Source organism: Protopterus annectens, chromosome 1.part0 (assembly GCF_019279795.1).
Source record: "Protopterus annectens isolate FY-2018-M chromosome 1.part0, PAN1.0, whole genome shotgun sequence".
Taxonomy (NCBI): Eukaryota; Metazoa; Chordata; order Ceratodontiformes; family Protopteridae; genus Protopterus; species Protopterus annectens.
In genome coordinates this window covers 1,527,820,156-1,527,841,307 of record NC_056725.1, presented here as the reverse complement: position 1 = coordinate 1,527,841,307, position 21,152 = coordinate 1,527,820,156, and the positions used below count along the sequence as shown (strand labels likewise).

Below are 21,152 nucleotides of genomic sequence, written 5' to 3'. Positions count from 1 at the left end.
CATTCAGACATTTGTGCATTCGGACTTATGATATACACCCGAGGAAGATGCCTTTGGACTTATGATATACACCCAAAGAAGAAGCACACAGGTGGATTTTATCCTATGCAGGAGGGCCAGTCTGAAGGAGATTGGAGACTGTATAGTGGTGAAGAGAGAAAGTGTAGTTAGGCAGCATGGAATGTTGGTCTGTATGATGATGCTGGTGATCAAGAAGAGGGTGAGGAGTGTGAAGGCTGTTCAAGGATCAAATGATGGAAGTTGAAAAAGGGTGATTGTGAGGTGGAGTTCAATGAAGAGTTAAGACAGGCACTGAGTGGCAGTGAAGAGTTACCGAATAGCTGTGTAACTACAACAGAGCTGATAAAGGATACGGCTAGAAGGGAGCTTGGTATGACATCTGGACAGAGGAAGGAGGACAAGGAGACCTGGTAGTGGAACGATGAAATACAGTAGCATATGCAGAGGAAGAGATCAATGAAGAAGAAGTGGGATTGTCAGAAAGATGAAGAAAGTAGGCAGGAGTACAAGGAAATGAGCCATTTGGTGAAGAGAAAGGTGGTAAAGGCTAGGGATAAGGTGTATGGTGAGCTGTATGAAAGGTTGGGCATTAAGCAGGAAGAAAAGGACCTGTACTTATTGGCTAGACAGGGGGACTGAGCTGGAAAAGATGTGCAGCAGGTAAGGGTGATAGAGGATAATGTGGGAAACGTACTCACAAGCAAGGAGAGTGTGTTGAGCAGATGAAAAGTGTACTTTTAGGGCTGATGAATGAAGAGAATGAGAGAGAGAAAAAGTTGGATGATGTGGGAATAGTGCAATGGATTAGCAAGGAGGAAGTAAGGACAGCTATGAAGAGGATCAAGAACGGAATGGCTGCTGGATCAGATGACATGTTTAGGAGAGATGACAGTAGAGTTTTTAAACAAATTGTTTAATGAAATCTTGGAAAATGAGAGGATGCCTGAGGAGTGGAGAAGAATTGTTTTGGTACCAATTTTTAAGAATAAGGGCAATGTGCAGAACTGTAGTAACTACAGAGGGATAAAATTGATCAGTCACAACATGAAGTTATGGGAAAGAGTAGTGGAAGCAAGGTTAAGAAGGGAGGTGATGATTAGTGAGCAGCAGTATGATTTCATGCTGGGAAGAGCACTACAGATGCAATGTTTGCTCAGAGTGCTGATGGAGAAGTATAGAGAAGGTCAGAAGGAGTTGCATTGTGTCTTTGTGGACTTGGAGAAAGCATATGTCAGGGTGCCTAGAGAGGAGTTGTGGTATTGTATGAGAAAGTCATAAGTAACAAAGAAGTATGGAAGAGTGGTACAGGATATGTATGAGGGTAATGTGACAGTGATGAGGTCTGCAGTAGGAGTGATTGATATGTTTAAGGTGGAGATGGGATTACATCAAGGATCAGCTCTGAACCCTTTCTTATTTGTAATGTTGAAGGACAGGTTGACAAACGAGATCAGACAGGAGTCCCCGTGGACTATGATGTTTGAGGATGACATTGTGAACTGTAGTGAGATTAGGGAAAAGGTTGAGGAGACCCTGGAGAGGTGGATATATGCTATAGAGAGGAGAGGAATGAAGGTCAGCGGGACTAAGACAGTATATAGACAGTATATATGTGTGTGAATGAGAGGTAGGATAGAGGAATGGTAAGGATAAAGGGAGTAGAGTTGGAGAAGGTGTGTGAGTTTAAATACTTGGGGTCAACAGTTCAGAATAATGGTGACTGTGGAAGAGAGGTGAAGAAGAGAGTACAGGCAGGGTGGAATGGGTGGAAAAGAGTGTCAGGAGTGATTTGTGACAGACAGGTACCAGTAAGATTGAAAGGGAAGGACTACAAGAGGGTAGTGAGACTATCTATGCTATATGGGTTGGAGACGGTGGCATTGACAAAAAGTTAGGAGTCAGAGCCGGAGGTGGCAGATTTAAAGAAGATAAGATTTGCATTGGGTAAAACAAGGATTTACAGGATTAGGAATCAGTATATTAGAGGGTCAGCTCAGGTTGGACAGTTTGGAGACAAAGTCAGAGAGGCGAGATTGTGTTAGTTTGGACATGTGCTGAGAAGGGATGCTGGGTATATTGGGAAAAGGATGCTAAGGATGGAGCTGCCAGGTAAGAGGAAAAGAGGAAGACCTAAGATAAGGTTTATGGATGTGGTGAGAGAGGACATGCAGGTGGTTGGTGTGACAGAGCAAGATGGAGAGGACAGGAAGAAATGGAAACAAATGATCCACTGTGGTGACCCATAATGGGAACAGCCAAAAGAAGAAGACTAGACACTGTCAACTTCCACAAAAAGCATTTTGTGCAGATCAGCCCACCTACACACCCCTGCACAAACATACACATGCACACACACACACAAACACACACATTCACACACACACAAACACACACACACACACACACACACACACACACACACACACACACACACACCTGCATCTCTAAATATATGCACTCTGAGACTGCATAACCTTGAAATGGGGAAGACGTCCTTACCTAAAAGTTCTGTAATTTCAGTTGCAACACTTGCTGCTATTAATAGATTTGGGATTTGTCGAAATTTGATCACTGAATTTCATTCTGATTAAAGACGTGAATTAAATGGTTCCCCTTCAGAAAACTAAAATATCACAATCCTGAAATTCATAAGACTGAAGACCAAAAATCCTGAAACTTCAAAATCCTGAAAACTCAAAATACTGAAAACACATAGAATACAAATAATGGTAATATGCCAGTACAAGGACACACAAAAACACATACAAAACAAAGCATAGCTGTTGTCACCAAGTATGAGCAGGGGGGCAAGCCCCCATGCACCCCCCACACCCCTGCTACTTAAATATAGCAACTCCGAGATCGCATTTAGTGTAGTGAAGTGCAATCTTGGAGTTGATATATTTAAGTAGCAGTGGGTATGGGGGGCTTGCCCCCCACATGGGTGGTGCAGAGGGGCTTGACCCCCGCTCATACTTGGTGACAACTGCTATGCTTTGTTTTGTATGTGTTTCTGTGTGTCCTTGTACTGGCATATTATCATTATTTGCATTCTGTGTGTTTTCAGGAATTTGAAGTTTCAGGATTTTGGTCTTCAGTCTTATGAATTTCAGGATTGCGATATTTCAGTCTCCTGAAGGGGAACCGAATTAAACCCATGTACCCTAAATATTGTTTTGTTTGGGATCACAGGGAAATATCTTAATAACCAAAGTAAATGTTAAGTTAGTAAATGTCTGCAAGTATATTAAAGACCTAATGTATAAAAAAAGGAAGGAAAATGTAGTGGAAATTGTTAACTTTATCCTCCCACAAAAATGCACACTTAAATATATCTAAACACACATGTACAGAAATGCAAACACACACACACACACACACACACACACACACACACACACACACACACACACACACACACACACACACAAACATGCACCCAAAAAGATATCCATGAATATATGTACAAATTGTCTTTATCATAAAAATAAAAAAAGTATTTCAGCAATCCAAAATAACCAGCATTAAAATTATGCATCTTATTATAAAAAGGATATTTTTCCTTACCAATTAACCATCAAAATTAATGTGTGCTTCCTTATTTGTGGTGTCCTGATAAGACTACCAAAGGAGGGTGGCCTTGTACATTCTTTTTCTTCATTATTTATTTTGAGATTCTAAAAAAAAAAAAAAAAAAAAAAAAGAACAATGACAAAAATTACAAGTATTCACTGGAGTAAACATTCAATGCCCCCTTTGGGATGTATGTTACAAAACATATCAAGCAATTGGAGTGGCCCCAAAGGCTCCTGACAAAAAAAAAATCATGGGCCTAAAGGACCTGAGCTGTCAAGAGAGGCTGAAGGTTTTGTCCCTGAATTCAGTGTGCCATAGATGACTTAAGGAGAAATCTGTGCCCTGCCTCCCAGGCCATTATGGTTATGGCAGTCCAAGACCTTTTATTTGTCCATAAATCAAACAATCCATTGAACACTAAAACCAGAGACCTGAATCGACATCAGATTTGTCATTCAATGACTACTCCTTCTCTGGAACAAACTTCTTCACCAGCTCAAGCAATGTGACACACCGTCTTCTTTTAAGAAGGAATTAGACAATTGGATGAGCATTCCTAAATTCATCCCTGACATATAGCTCCTTGAAAACAGACACATGGTCTAAGGATGAGTATTGGCATTGCATAAATGGCTACAATGTCCAGTTGTCTTGAACATTCTATGATTGTATGGACTGTTAAAGGAATGTCCCATTTTACTAGACTCCTTAACAGAAGCAAGAACTTCTATAAGGGAGATGCACATAAACAAAAAGAAGGAAAACCTGACAAATTTTCCGGTACACATGGATTATATTTCTGTTAATGTAATGTACAAAATATGACAAACGATTTTTGTTCAAACTAAAATGTACATTACGTATGTTTTGTATATACAATATCATATACCAATACCTTCACAAGACACAGGGAAATTTAGACTTGATTTGTTAAAGGTTGCTCTACCTTAAAAATTTTGATAAAAGACAGTTTACAAGCCATCATTAAGTGACTGCTTATAGATGGGGAGGCATCAAATTTGTGTGCTGCTTATAGTGCCAAATTCCCTTACTGCAGCTCACACTGCTACACTTCATGCAGATGACCTATAGCTAATAAGCCACCTGATGAATTAAAATCTAAGCCCTAATACAGCAGATGTTTGACACTGTTTTTATCTGGTTCTCTGGTAAACTCATTCAGAGTAAAAAAAAAGTCAAAACAAAGCAGTATTGTTTGAGGAAAGGTTATGATATTTTCTCTCTAATGGTATGTTTCTAATCTGATACCATCAGAGAATTCTGTGTCCCATTTCATGTAGAGCTTGGCCTGCATTGTGGTATACCGTCTTCTTCATCATTACTTTGACATGCAATGGACAAAAACAATGTTAATGCTTCTCAAAGATGCTGATAAATTCACTTCCTTCCTCGTTCCAGAAGCCAACAGTTCAACAAAAAAATATTATTATCCTTCCATTTAGAAAACAGGCCTTTCATCTTTCTCCTTGCATCCATCAGAAATTAAATTATAATGGAAACCTTCTTCTATAAACTGTAAAGATACATGTCCCCTCCACAAAGAAACATCACTGTATACACTAGAATGTTATCCTGACTTCCATTTAAGGCCAGGGTTTCACAGGCAACACCATAGAATTCTATATTCATAGGTGTTTACAAGGTTATCGACCACTGGGGCCTTTTTAAGCTTAGCCATGCATCTCAAATGTCTGACAAATTCTGGTACCCTTGGTAAGTGCATGCAGGGGCTTGGGAGATAAAACATTTACAAGCAGGGGCCTGGGAGCCTGTGTATATTAGAGACACAGTTGCCAAACTAGGAATGAATTTCCTGTTCCCCATCTTACACTTGAATTGAGTTAGGGAGGAACTCTGCTTCACATGGATGGGGAGTCTTTTCTAGAGAGGGAGTAGTCTCTGGGATATATATATATATATATATATATATATATATATATATATATATATACACGCGTCTATATTACATTATCGTAAGATATAAATAGGAAACGTTATTTCATCGTACTGATAATGTCTAAACCACAAAATATCGAACACACGGAACAGCAAATTTTTTTCCAGGAAAAAATTTGCTGCTCCGCAAAAAAAAAAAAAAAAAAAAAAACTTAAATACAAAGATAACTGGAGGGCTTTGCCCCCCCCCCACACCCCACTACTTAAATATACCAATTCCGAGATCGCACCATAGTGGAGGAAATGACAAAGTCCTGAAGACAGCCCACCGAATTTTTTCCCTGGGAAAAAATTCAATGTTCCGTGTCTTCACTATTTTGCCATTTCGACAGTATCGGATTGACTAAATAGCTTTCGCTATTTAGTCCATTCAATACACTAATATAGACCCATATATATATATATATATATATATATATATATATATATATATATATATATATATATATATATATATATATATATATATATATATATATTTATATATATATATATATATATATTTATATATATATATATATATATATATATATATAAATCTCCAGCAGGTCCTATTTATATTACACACAAGGTTTAAGTCTTTAGAAAAGGTAATTCTGCAGATATGCACAAGGTTCATCACAGTGTGGTCCAGTTATGCCTTGTATGCCAGGCATAGATGTCCCCTCAACACATAAAACAACACACTGGAGCTTAATGCCAGTATAATGGAAAACAATTTATTCCAGCATATACAAAACTTTTGGGAGTACTCCCTTCCTCAGTAAAAACATATCACAGCAACAAAGTATCACTTAAAAACTTATTTGAAATTAATCACATGGCAAAGACAACTAACTGGAAAATAAAATCAATTAATACAAGCTAAAAAGAACTTTGTAGAGGTATGTTGGAGGTATAGTTACTAATTTGCTCTCTAGGCATATTAGGGAGAAGGGATCTGAACACAGTTTTAGATTTTGCATCATCCAGATACTGGTTAGGAGAAAGAGATGTGGTGACCTTACGAACCTCACAAAAGTTGCTGAAATTAATTGGATTTTATGGCTTGATGCCAATAATCCACCTGGTTTAAATCTAGCTGCTAGCATTAAACCTGGCTTAAGAAAAAAGCAAATTAAATTGTAATATTGTATGCATTACATATCATGAAGTTTCTTTGTAACTTTTTCATATATTTTGTAGGAAGCTGCGACTTTAAGTTCTTTTTAGCTCATATTAATTGATTTTATTTTCCCATTGGTAGTCTTTACCATGTGATTGATTCACATGGTAAATCCTGAAAGCTTTGTATGCAATTGAATAAATTGTTTTTCATTATACTGGCATTGAGCTCCAGTGTGTTGTTTTAAGTGGTGCATTGATTATTACCATTGAGCTCATTTACATGGATATGTTGACCTTTTTCGCTGATAGATGTCCCCTCAACAGCCTGTAGGAAATGGAATACAAGGATAGCGGTTTGAGGCAGTCTGCATTAGGACATATTACTTACGCCCTGTATTCTTTCAGTGAAGAACCTCTGTGGATGTTCAAGTTGTTGGATGTGCCTCGTTAGGTACATACCAAACAGGCACTGCACTCAATGAAAGGTCTGATGAGTGCCAAATACACTGGAACAATTACCTCCTTGGACCTAGATGCCATACCTTTGTTTATAACTTGCACAACACTGAATGATTTCCTCATTAGCATAGACTCCCTCACTACTATAGACATGTGTTGGTCAAAGGCTAAATTACTGTCTAAATGTGTCAGCAATTCCCTAACTACAGGGTCAACTCTTAGGGGTGTATCATAAATATGATAGGTACAATGTGTGGCTGACTTCCTTAAGGACACTATCATGCATTTCTTAGCATTTTGTTTTAGTCCATGGGTCTGACACCAGTTATTTGTCTGTGTTAGCCCTTTGTGGAGAACATTAGTGTCAGTGGAAGATTCTATGTTTGCTCCTAATTTGCAATCATCTGCATATTTGGTCAGCTAGAGGCCCTTCACATTGGCTTTGTCTTCAGAGAAGTAGATGCCAACAAGGAACAGTTCCTGAACCAATCCTAGAAGAACCCTGCTGATGGCTGCCCTCTTTGTAGAGACGGCCTCCCAATTCTAGCATCATGGGTCCTGTCTATGAGCCAGCTGACTATGCACCGGGTGACATAAGGTTTATGCCTCACCTCTTTAGTTTGTCAACAATGTCCAAGTGGGGTATTGTGCCAAATGCCTTGGCCAGGGAAATGTAGGCAGTGTGAAGTATTTTGCCCTCATCCATTAATTCAGTGACCTTCTCAAAGAAGTCCACCAGGGTGAGTAGGCATAGCCTTTCCTTCACAAAACCATATGGTGTTGGGTCCAGTGTCTGGAGGTTTCCTATGTCATTATTAATCATTTCCATGATAATTCTTTCCATGGCTTTGCATATGAGACAAGTGAGACTTATGGGTCTGTAGTTTCCAGGGTGTGTAGATGGCCCATCTTTGTGCAGAGGGATGATGGTTGCTGTTCTCCATTCATGAGGCACGAAGCCTGTTTGCAGGTTATAGTTAAATAATGATTCCAGAGGGCCTGATAGGTCATGTTTCATGCTATTTAGAAGGCAACATGGGATATTATCAAGGACCATTGATACAGTGTTCTTAGCCACAGCCAGATCATGACCAAATGGACCACTATACATCGCAATGTATCACCCCCCCCTACTCCCGACAGCCATTCCACTGCACCTTTACTTGACTATTTCTCCCTAGTTCCCATAAAAAATGTTCAAACCTATCAGTGTGCATACTGTTTTCTTCTTCAAGTCTACAATGATTACAGATATTTGACTTTAATTTGAAACTTTTTATTTCAAATTTTATATCGCAAACACTGATGGCTATTTGCTAAACAAAACAATGCAGTCTCACAATGAAAGGAGACTTAACATGAACAACAGTAAGCATCTCTGCCCTTGAAAATCACATCCATTGAAACTGTATTGAAACCCTGATTCAAAGAAAATGCATCTTGCCAGTGGAGGGTTAAGTTTACCTTTGGGCTGTTTTCAAGCTATAGGCCCCTCGCACACATTTTTAGGGCCATGCATACAGGCATGTGTTCCTTGATTCACCTTCCTGATTGTATTAAATTATTCTCCATGTATATACAGCACTACATGTTAGAGTGTATTTTAAATTTGTAGTTTCGATAATTTTTCCAGTAAGCCATGAAACAAAACATATGCGCCAGTAATGAAAAAACTACCAATTTCAGAACATTTCAACCATAAAAGGCCACTCAAACATCTGTCATTACAATCCACCAATATCAGTAAATATGCACAATCACGGCAGAAGTAAGTCATCTGAATAATTCCACATTAAAGAGATATGTAACTAATGACGAGGTTGCTGTTGGCAAAAACAAAATAAATTACATTTCAGTGTTCCTTCTACAAATTCAGTGCCTGCTGCCCTTAAAGAATAAATTGCCTGTGTCACATAAAAAATTGTGAGCTGGTATTATTGCAATAGAGAATGGCTGGCAAACCAGCAACAGGTTCAGAGTTACTAGGCATCTCATCCAAAGGAGGTAAAACTCGAGTGTAGCACCCCCAACCTCCTAAAGTGCACAATATCAGCAATCCATCTACATGTTGTGGAAGTAGAACCCACAGCCTTCTACATCAGAGGTAAGTATGCTACCTGTTCTGCTACTAACACTGCTTTTCAAACTCTATAGCACAAACACTGATGGCCATTTGCCAAACAAAACAGATGCACATTGAAACAGACAGCAGTAAACTTTTCTTCCCTTAAAGCTCACAATTCCTTAAAAATGTATTGAAATTCACAATTTCTTGAAAATGCCCCACTGATGCAGTCTGGTAGTTGTTATAGAGGATGCAGGTTCTTGTCTTCTATAACCATGGTACAGGATTTGAGCCTGAGCAAGTTAATTAATTAACTAGCCATCCCTGACTAGGGAATTTTACACACACCCACCCACCCACAACCGAAGGAAGGAATGGCTGATCTCGTCTCTTTCACTGTAGCAAGTTCCATGGCTTATAGTACTCTCTCACAGCAGCAAGTTCTCTGTTTTTAAATCCTATACACAAGCAGGAAGTTCCAATTTTTAAATCTGCATTCCTGTGCATGTGTAATACTAAAGACACATACAAAGATGCAGAGTGCATCCTTAAAGAAAAAAAATTGCATGCATGCACTGCATCCTTAAAGAAGAAATGTAATCTTTTTTTAATTGTTTAATTAAACATTATAGCAGTCCACTCCAGCCAATGAGCCCTTGACAATTGCATAGGTTGCCTAGTACTGGATCAAGCTCTGTTCTTGGCCTTAGAAAGAGCATTGAAGATCTGTACCATAGTGAGCATAGGGGGTTATATTTGATGGTATTTTCTGAGGGACCTGAATTTGTCTGCCAGTAGGTTTGCTATATCTTCTGCCTCAGTATACTAGGCTCCATTAACAATGACTGCACTCAATTATGTATTGCCTTTGAGGTTGTGGACATAGCTAAGGAATGCCTCATGGTTGTTCCTGGACTGGGAGGCCAAATTTACCTCATATCTGGCTTTGGTAGACTTTATTTGTCCTTGAGTTGTTATACTTTGATGACAGTCCTTTTATCCTACTAGATACTACACCTCATACGTTTTACCATGATGTCCTTCTTTCTGTTATACAGCCTTTTGATGTTGTGATTCCTCCAATGTGGCTCATTTTTTGAGTTAGTTCTGTACATCTTCCTGGTGGGTACAACTGCTTCTATACAGCTATATAGAGCTTCTGAAAACAGTTCCAAATAGACAGCAGTGTTCTCAAGGTTTAGAGGGGCTTGAAATTTTGACAGGTTTTCACTTAATAGTAGAAAGTAAGCCTTACATTAGTTTCTGAACATTCCTGGTTTCTGGGTTTTATTTTTACTTCAAAGGAGACCATTTTGTGGTCTGACCTTACAAGAGAGGACATTACACCAGGGGGTGTGGAGCATTTTCCCATATTAGTGAGGAACAAATCCAGTATGGTTGCACCCCTGGTTAGTGTACTGACAATCTGATCCAGGGAGTTTGTGTTTACTAAGTCCAGGAATCTCTGTGTCTGCAGATTTGATGTTGCATTGGATGTTGAGTGTTTCCCGTAAGTTTAAATATAAATTACTGATCATAGAGCAGGACCCATAGCTTGCAAGGAAGTGGTATGAGATTTTGTTTATGATGACGTGAACGCAAAGAAGCTCACGTGCATCGTCCTGTTTGACTAGCCTTGAGGTATAATTATTTTTTATGTAAATCAAGACACCTCTTTCTTTAAAAATAAAATAAAAAAAATAAATAAATAAATAAATCAAGACACCTCTTTCTTTAGTCCCTTCCTGTGTAGCTGCTGGTCCAAATGCGTGGAAAACTTTACAGCCTTGCACTGCTGGGGTGCTCTCCGCAGCTTTAAAACATGGTTTTAGTAACTGCACAGATGTCAGCATTCTCTTAGCTGAGGAGAGCCTGTAGGGAGTGGAGTTTCTTGTTTTGACTCCTAGCATTGAGCAGTAACACATTTAGATTTTCTTCATTTTGATTTGCTATGCTGGAAGTATTTTCAGTTTGGTATTGCTTAGAAAAGACATGGAGAAGACAATGTTTTAGCTAATATTTAGAAGCCTAGAGGGAAGAGGTGCAGACCATTCCTGGCAAAGCAACGTGATCTGTTGACCATCGCCTTCCATGATGACAAATATTGCAATCCCTTAGAATGACACCAGAAACTAAGTCAATTGTTAAAGTTAGCCATCTTCTGCTCAGATTGTGGCATCATCCTTAGAGAAGGCTCATATGAACCTGGGGCAGATATTCAGAGAGCTCCATGATGTCTCTCTTCTTATAATCTAGGGAGGTACATCTCATGTCATTTACGCCTATGTGGGCTATGGCTGAGTCATAGTGGTACTTGCAGTCTGTTGACCTGAGTGTGTACTTAATATGAAGGATCCTGGCCCCTGATAAGCAACTGACCATGACTTTCTCCTTACTCAGCCTGGTGAGAAGGATATCAGTGCATCTCACAATGGAGTCTCCAATGACCAGTATGTTGGGTTGTGTGGTGGCTTGCCTTATGGGCTTAGAAGTAGAGACTCCATGAGATGTGGCTGTATGTGTTGATGTGGGTGCTGTTTTGAAAGAGTGCATTTGCAGGTGCTGAGTGCACATGTTATGTGTGTTTTATCTAGGAGGTCTTTGGTCTTTAGGAAGGCTACATTTATGTGCCACACCATATGGCTGCTGAGTGCATTTGTTATGTGTGTGTTGTTTAAACAAGAAACATCTTTATGAAATTATCACTTATGACACAGGCAATCATACATGTATATACATGAAAACAAATCATATTGACATAATCTTAGTTGCAAGCATGATATAGCACAAACCATATTGACACAATTTTAGTTAAAAAACATTATACATCACTTATAGTCTACCCTTTATTGTCAGACTAATATTAGATAGCTCATTCAAATCCCGCATTCTTTTAAACCTCATTCGTCCTCTGTATGTATTGTTCCCACAATTACCATTTTTTCTATGTAATGCTCATACCCTTTTCTAAAGATCCCAATTCCAGTTGTTCTATCTGTGTTACTATAGTCACCACTTTTAGTACAGTTGGTTTAGATTTTGATTTCTATTTTCTAGTAACTGCTTTTTTGGTAGCTACCATAATTAATTTCAGCAAGGCCTTCCTATATCTAGGCAATAACGATTCTGTACCATAGCTCAGAAAAATAATTTCCCTAGATATACCAATTTGCCCACCCAGTATCACTAATAGAAAAGTCTGCAGGGAATCTTTAAAGTCTGCCAACTCATTACACTCACAGAAAATATTTTCTGAATTACCTCTTTCTTCTCCAACACACCTCCAACATTTGCTCTCTACCTGAGAACAAATTCTCTAGTCTACTTGGGTATAAAAATACCTATGTAAAGTTTCCCAAGCAAAAATCCTAAATTTTCTAGATTGTGTTGCATATTTGGGAGACGTACATATATCCCCCATTGTTTCTTTGTAAATCACTTATCCAATCTCTCTTCCCAATCCTTTCTAACCTCCTCTGACTGATTCTTATAGTTGTCATGCAATAATTTATATCCTCTACTAATTATTCCTTTTTATCAGCAGCTTCTGTTCTAGATTCTACTAAAAACTCTACCAGTGCTAGTCTTTCATTTAAGACCCGCTATTTCTTTCTCTTAGTCTATACTCTGATATCAATCCTTGATATGGAAGGCAATCTCTAACCTGCAGCCCAAATAAACTATTGGTGTCTTCTCATTCTATCACCTTTCTCTCTGTAGTTATTTGCTCCCTATACCTTGGTTTCTTTGCCAGTTTTCTCCAATAAATTCAAGGCCTGTCTGGCCTATTATCTGTATCCCTAATTGCAGTCATTGCTATTGGCAGAATCTCCTTTCTCCATTCTTGTGTTGGCTTAGTTCTTAGAATACTTTCTGTTACTTTATGAATATAATAATCTGTATGATTATTATTATTCTCCTTAAAGATCTGCATCCAAACTTCCAGTCTCTGCTTGTTTCTTGAGCTTCCCCCCAATTCATCATAATCCCTTTCTACTTTGAATTATAGGTTTCTATTTGTTATGTATAGGAGCCTTAACTGTGTAGCTCTGAAATACCCCTTCAAATTGGATAATCCCATTCTGCCTTGTTCTATTGGATGAATCAGCTTGTCTCACTTGACACTTGCCATCTTACCCTCCCAGATAAAATCCTTCCATTCTTTATTAATTGCTATCCACAATTTCTCCTCTGGCTGATAAAAATATGCCTGTACTATGTATAAGACTAAAGGGACTAAAATATTGTAACTGTAACTTACTATCCATATCCATATAACAGAGCTTCCAATTTCTCAGATTTTGTATCATCTTTTGTTTAGTTTCTTCCCACATATTTTTAGCTGCCACACCAGAATCCTTTTTAATCCCTACTCCTAAGTATTTCATTTTATCATGTCCCCATAAATATGGATATTGCTGAACCAATTTGTGTTTGGGTACATAATTTACAGCTATTGCCTTTGTTTTAGCTTTATTGATTTTGCATCCCAAAAAGATTTGAAACTGTCTCAAAATGTTCCACAACATTGAAATGTCCTTTTCTGATTTTATCAGGTATAAAATAATATCATCTGGAAATAGAGTCAGCTTTTCTTGACTACCATACCAATTATATCCTGAAATTTCTAAGTCCCTTATTTTCATTGCCAGTGGTTCTAAATATAATGCAAATAACAAAGGCGGAAGAGGACATCCCTGCCTGGTTCCTCTGCTCAAGCAGAAATTATCAGAGAGGAACCCACCCACTTTAATTTTCACCTCTGATCCCTAATATATACTCCTCATCAACCTTATAATGTTATCAGGGAATGCAAAGGCTTCCATTGCTCTGGTCATAAAGTCCCAGTTTACTATGTCAAATGCTTTCTCTGAATCAAGGCCCACCAACAACAGTGGTATTTTCTTTTCTTCTGGATCATCCATGTTCTGTTAATGTTGTCAAATGTTTGCCCCCCCCCCCAAAAAAAAAAAAAACACATTGAGCCATATCTATCAATTTTGGCATCACTTTTTCCATTCTTTTAGCCATTATAGACATAAACACTTTATAATCATGGTTTAGCATTGAAATGGGCCTGTATGAAGCTGGATCTGGTTGGTCTTTATTGTCTTTAGGTATTACAGCTACTACCAGTTTCTTCCAGGATGTTGTCTCCTCCTCCTCTTAAAATACTGTTAAACAAAACCTTCTAGATCTTTATCAGTTTTTTTTCCCTCCTAGCTTCCAAATTTCTACAGGAATACCATATATTCCTGGAGACTTTCCTGTGGATTAGTTATACATCACCAATTTTATCTCATCTCCTCTTATCTTAACTGCTAGTAATTGAGCCTCACCTACCTTTAATCTTGGTATATGTAATTCGTCCATTAAACATTTCCATTTGTACCTTTTCTTGATTTCTATATTTCTCTACTTTATATAGACTTTCATGGAATTTCAGAAATAGTTCTAATACCTCTACAGGATCTCTTGTTACTTTTCTTGTTATAGGCTCCCTAAGCTTGATGACAGCCCTTTCTACTTTCTGTTGCCTGAGTCGTTGTGCAAAAAGTTTTTGTGCTCTAGAGTTGCTTAACAGCAGTCTTTCTAATCTCATGCATACTATTGAGGTAATCCCTTATTTTCTGTTTAGCATTCTGCAGTTGCTTGTCTTCTTATTCTGTGAGATTCACCCTATTCTGCAGTACTTTAACATTTGTCAGTCCCTCTAAATAATTATTGTTACTTCTTAACCAAATCTCCTTTTCTTTTATTTCCACCCTATTTTTAAACTCCACTTTAATTTTATCCCATTTCCTAGATATATTTTCAGAAGAAATTTCCATCTTCTCGAACAGCTTCTGAACAATGTCCAGTACTCATTCCGTAAATTCCTCTCTTTTCAACAGATACATGGTAAAGAGCCAGTGTCTCATTTTTATTTCATTACCCTGTATTTTTATTTTAATTATTATTGGCATTTGATCTGAAATAGTTATCGGGTGCCTATCAAGATAAATGCACATGCTACTGTGAAATGTAAATTCTGTCTAGCCTAGCCCAGTTTGTGTATCTTGGGGAATAATATGTACATTCACTCCAAACTCTAGTACTGAATTCACATCATCCATGCCAAATATTTTAATACATTTCTTCAAAAATCTACCATCCTGTAGAAAAGTATGTTTGTTGTACCTTTAAAAAGCATTTCAAGGACAGCACATGCATATAAATCACAAGGACATGCTAGCTTCAGTGCCATTTTTCAGAGTGCAGCCAGAGAGTAAGCATGTATGAGTGTGATAGCTAGTTTGTTTATAAGTTTATCTAAATTAAAGTTATTAAGCCTCAATCCTGATGTGCTTGTACATAATAAAGCTGCTTGAACAGAACCCATGAATGCTCATCTGTTTTATTCTGACTGGATGAGCGACATGGTGTCAGAACTGGACTCCAGAGACTGCTTTCCAGAGCTATGAGGTGCAGAGTTAACAGGGAAGGTAAACTAGCTAAACCAAGCACAAAAACGGTCCAGAAACAAACCAAAGGTAATGAAAACTTGCATAAATTATTTTATTAAAAAAGATAAAACAGAGCATTACCAGGGAACAAACCACATTATTAAACAACTGAGAGGCACATAAGGTTTACTAATTAAACAAAATGTTTAAAATTAAGATATTTGATAAAATGATTATCAGAAAAGCACATAAACAGTTTGGAATTATCTCAGAATTGCAAAATGAGCATGTTTAAAGTAAAGCAAGTATGTTTAAAGTAAAATGAACACAAGAAAAGTACAATGGGCATGGAAAAAGATTAAATGAGCAAAACTAATTTAATAAGGGCAAAAACGGCATATTAAGCATAAATAAAGCAAGGCAACTACATGTTTTTGGCAAACTGCTGTGTTTTGGTATAAACTACTGTTTGTCTGCAAAGTGCAACTATTTCATAAAGTGCAGTCAAAATATGGCCATTTAGAAAAGTTTCTTGAGTGGCTGTGTCCGTTCACAAAGTGCCACCATTACAGAGTGTTTCTTGCACTGTAAAGAGTTACTTATCAAAGTACATTTTGGGAAAGTTTCAGTGTCCTGTGTACTGTTTTTTCACAAAGTGCAATTACTTTAAAATGTTTTTTTTCTGAGCTTCTTCTGCCCAGTTCATTCACACAGTGCACTTATTTTGAAATGTTTCTTACACGGATAAGAGGTGATTTCATGCAGTACAGTAATTTCAAGAGTATTCTTGTGCCTGAGAGATCTATTTCACAAAGTTCAGTTATTCAGAGGCTTGTTGTGCTACTGGGCATAGTTACAAATACTGGCATAAATTTCAGGCATATGTGCAAGTGTGCAAGTTCATACAGTTAAAAGATGACTTGGATTGCATTGTGTTTTACTGTAATTTGTTGGCATGGCAGATGAATTTAGAAAACCATCACCACTTGTATTTGATAAGAATATTGCAGAGAATTGGAGAATATTTGAGCAAGAGTATAATATTTTTATACAAACAGCTTATTCTGACAAAGATGCATGCATCAGGACATTCATTTGTGCTAAACCTAGTTGGGACAGAGGTGATTGAAAGAGAGTATTAATTTGTGTGTGCACCAGCAGTATATGACAGAGAAGGTGAAAACCGTCATATTGTTGTACAGGCTGAATCAAGGGAAGACCTCGAGTGTTTGAAATACAAATTCAGGGAAATGTGTAACCCTCAGACAAATGTTACATTACAGAAGCATTTGTTTTACACAAGAGATCAAAAGCAAGGAAACTTTTGCAGCTTACATTACTGACTACAAAGCTAAAATGTATAGATCTAGTGACTTAAAATATGAGTTAGTAAAGAACAGGCTTGTGTGTAGTATTAATAGTGCTGTAGTGAGAAAGATTTTACAGTGATTTAATGCTGAGCAAAGCCATTGAGATTTGTCAAATCCATGAGGTTACGGAAAGGCACACAAATATGCTTGCAAGTGATAAGAGCATGATTTCAGCAGGCTCCAGAGCAAATATAGACAGCATGCAATGTGTGGCTAGTAGATATAGGCCTAAGCACCTGGTAGTTGTAACCCTGTGGGTGTGGCAGGTAAAACCCATAGTTTTCCAGCAAGTTCTAAGAAAAGGTCATGGTCACTGCAATACAAAGGTGAGTCAGACAAACTCAAATCAAGCTTTACTGTTAACTGTTGCAGTTGTGGTATCAATCATGAGTCTACAAGAGAGAAATGCTTAGCATTTGGTCAGCAATGTCACAAGTGTAAAAAATGGAATCATTTTCAAAAGTTTTGCAAATCAAGTAAATCTCAAACAGTTATAAAGAAAGGTCACTTAAAAAGGCAAGTTGATCACAGAGAGAGCTGCAACTCCACTTTCTATGTAGATGGTGTGTCAGTGATTGGTGAAAAGGCTGATGCAGTAAATTTGTTGGCAAAGAATGAAGTGTTTTGTACTGTCCAGATCAATGGTAAAACCACCGAGCTCAAAGTAGATACCGGTTCAAAGTGTAATGTTATGTCAGCAGCCACTTTTGCTGAGGTGAGAGCTGGTGAGCAACTTAATGTGGCCAGTTGCGTGAAACTTGTTGCTTATGGAGGTGAAGAAATTCAGACCGAAGGCTCAGTGATGTTTTCATGTTATTTGGCTAGGAACTGCTACAGTTTACTATTCTATGTAGTCCAAAGACCTATGCAATCAGTACTGGGTCTCGGAGACAGTTTGAGAATGAATTTGCTTTCCTTTACCAAAGAATTTCATCATATAAGTGACATCCTAGTTCCAATTTTACTGAAGCTATTTTCTCAGAGTATGCTGATGTTTTCGATGATAAGTTAGGCAAACTTCCAATTGTGTATTCTATGAAATTACACCCAGATGTCAGTCCAGTGGTTAGACCAGCAAGGAAAGTTCCCATAGCTATGCAGAATAAGGTCAAAGCTCAGTTGGATAAAATGGTGCAACAAGGTGTAATTTGTCCAGTCATAGAACCAACTGAATGGGTGTCGTCCATGGTAGCAGCCCACAAAAAAGGCTCAGACGAAATCAGAATATATATATTGACTCAAGAGATTTGAACAAAGCATTAAAGAGACCACATAATCCTATGTGCACAGTTGAGGAAGTTGCAGCCCTGATACTGAATGAACTGTTTTTCTGTCTTGGATGCAAAAAGTTCATTTTGGCAAGTGATGCTTGATCACAAATCTTCACTACTGACTACTTTCAGTACCCCATTTAGAAGATACAGATTCCTCAGGATGCCATTTAGAATAAATTCTGCAAGTGAAGTCTTTCAGCGTGCAATAGAGCAAATTTATTCAGGTTATCCTTGTGCCATAATAGTAGATGATTTATTGCTTGGAGGCAATGGTGAAGCAGTGCATGACAGAAACCTTAAAAGAGTTCTAGACAGAACATGTGGAGTAAACTTAAAGCTCAATCCTCTGAAGTGCAAATTCAGACTACCAGAAGTTACATATGCATGTCATTTATTTACTTGCACTGGCTTGCAACCAGTCCTATCGAAGCAAGCAGCCATTCTTGAGATGCCAGCACCAGAATTAAACACATAAACACACTAAGACATACTCGGAGGCTCTGAGTAAAAATTTACCTAAACAGCAGAGGCCTCCAAAGCAGACACCCAAGCAACTGCAAACTCAATACACCACACAAACAACACATAAACAACAAAATCAGTGTGCAAAGCAGTCACTGCCCTTAAGGCCAAATACAACACCAAACATACTTGTCATAGGTGACTCCATAGTCAGACACACTGACGTCCCGCTCACCAGACTGAGTAAGGAGAAGGTCACAGTAAGCTGCCTGTCGGGTGCTAGAATCCGCCACATAACACAAGCACTCAGGTCTCTCAACAGCAGGTACAAGTACGACTCAGTCATTGTCCACGCTGGTGTCAATGACCTGAGGCGTACCTCCTTGGACTACATGAAAAGAGACATTGAGGAGCTCTCTGATTATGTAGCCCAGGCAGGTATGACCCTGACCTTGAGCAGTATCCTACCTTCACCTAGAATGATGCCACAATACAGTGATAAGATGATCAGCTTTAATAATTGGCTTAAATTCTGGTGTCATTCAAAGGGGATCAATGTCTGTCTGCCTGGGATGACATGCTGGACAAGCCACCCTGCTTCGCAAGGGACGGCTTGCACCTGTCACCCTAGGCTTCCGGATATTGGCAAAGGCTCTTGCCACCCCCATAGTGCCTTTTTAGGCAAGGCTCAAATTCTAAACCTACCACCCTAGAACACAAAAAGTAAAAACTAAGGGTAATGCTGCTCAATGCCAGAAGTCTCAATCTCAAGATGCACGACTCGAGGCCCTTCCCAGTATGGAGAACATCGATGTCTGTGCTGTGACAGAAACCTGGTTCAAGGCTCCTGAGAGCACCCCAGCACTAGCAGGTTTCACCTCATATCATGCGTTCGGCCCCAAAATCCGGACAACACCAAGAAAGGAGGGGGTGTCCATATTCATAAGGACACCCACACCTCAAGGTTGGTGGCAACGCATGATGCATCGGAGACCATCCAGGTGCAATTAACCATAGGCAAGACTGCTCTGCAATTTGTAGCATGTTACAGGCCACCCTCTCAAACTCAGGAACCTCACATGGCCTTCTTGAAAACAATGGAGGGATAAATGTATCTCCAAACACCATCATACTAGGTGACTTCAACTACCCTAATATAGACTGGGAACACTACTCAAGCCCAAACATTCTAGCCCAAAGGTTCCTGGAGTTCATAAACTCAAATGCCATGGAACAACTAGTCACCATCCCCACAAGAGGAGAAAACATACTTGATCTCATCATCACGAACATGGGATCACAATGTTCAACACCGGAAGTATACCCCTCACTGGTGAGATCAGATCATAAACTAATCTCGCTGGAGGTCCTCATCCCGCCCCCACCTGAAACAAAAAGACCACAGTGAAAAACTTCTCAAAAGCTGACTTCACACTTCTCAAAACTAGTGTGGTCTCCTTTAAGCCCCTAAGCCAGTGGTAAACATTACTCAAACCGCTGAATCACTTACAAATGCCTTCTACCAGCACCTACAGGACTGCATGGATCAGGCAATCCCAAACAAAACTAAGACTCTTTGTACCAAAGGCAAGCGTCCAGTCTGGTGGACCCCAGCCATAAACAAGCTCTACAACAAAAGGAGGAAGCTACTACAAGATAGAGCAAAATCCTTGAAAGGTAAGACACCCTTGATCATTATAAGTAAAAACTAAGAGCTCTCATAAAATCATCCAAGGCAAATTTTGAGAGAAAAATCGCCAAGGATTCAAAAGACAATCATAAGGCCTTCTTTAGCTATGTTAGAAACCTAGGAGGAAACTCCCAGATATGCTCAGAATTAGTTCAAAATGATGTGAAGATTACTGAACCTACACACATTGCCAACATACTGGCTGACAGGTTCAGTGCAAACTTCTCCCCCTCCCCAAAAGGAGAGATATCTATACCAGAGGATTGTAGCCCCCAAACATCTCCAACGCCCAGGTGAGAACTGCTCTCTCCAAAGCAAAAAACACAGCATCCATGGGACCGGATGGTGTCCCCGGCTGTGTGCTCCATGACCTCAATGAGGAATTAAACCCGCAGTTAGGACAGCTGTTTAATCTTAGCCTCACCTCAGGATACGTACCCAAGGAGTGGCGCCGCGGCGACTGTGGTCCCACTTCACAAGGGCGGTGCCTCCACCGACCCTGGAAATTACCGTCCCATTAGCTTGACAAGCCTTATCTGCAAAGCCATGGAGAGGATCATAATGGAACTCATAAATAAAGACATAGGGAACTTGCAGACTTTGGATCCAACCCAGTTTGGCTTTGTCAAAGGCAGATCATGCCTTTTAAACTTGGTTGACTTTTTCGAGACAGTCACCAAGGCCATTGATGAGGGAAAGGCAGTC

At 38.9% G+C, this 21,152-nt stretch overlaps 1 protein-coding gene across 1 annotated transcript in view; it reads right to left on the bottom strand.

Moving 5' to 3' along the window:
• The window catches only part of SLC22A2 (solute carrier family 22 member 2), a 583,430-nt gene that overhangs the window by 168,914 nt on the left and 393,364 nt on the right, over positions 1–21,152 (bottom strand). The window contains exon 6 of the mRNA XM_044072890.1: positions 3,589–3,698. Coding sequence (XP_043928825.1) covers positions 3,589–3,698 — 110 coding nt within the window. The remainder of the gene's footprint in view (positions 1–3,588; positions 3,699–21,152) is intronic.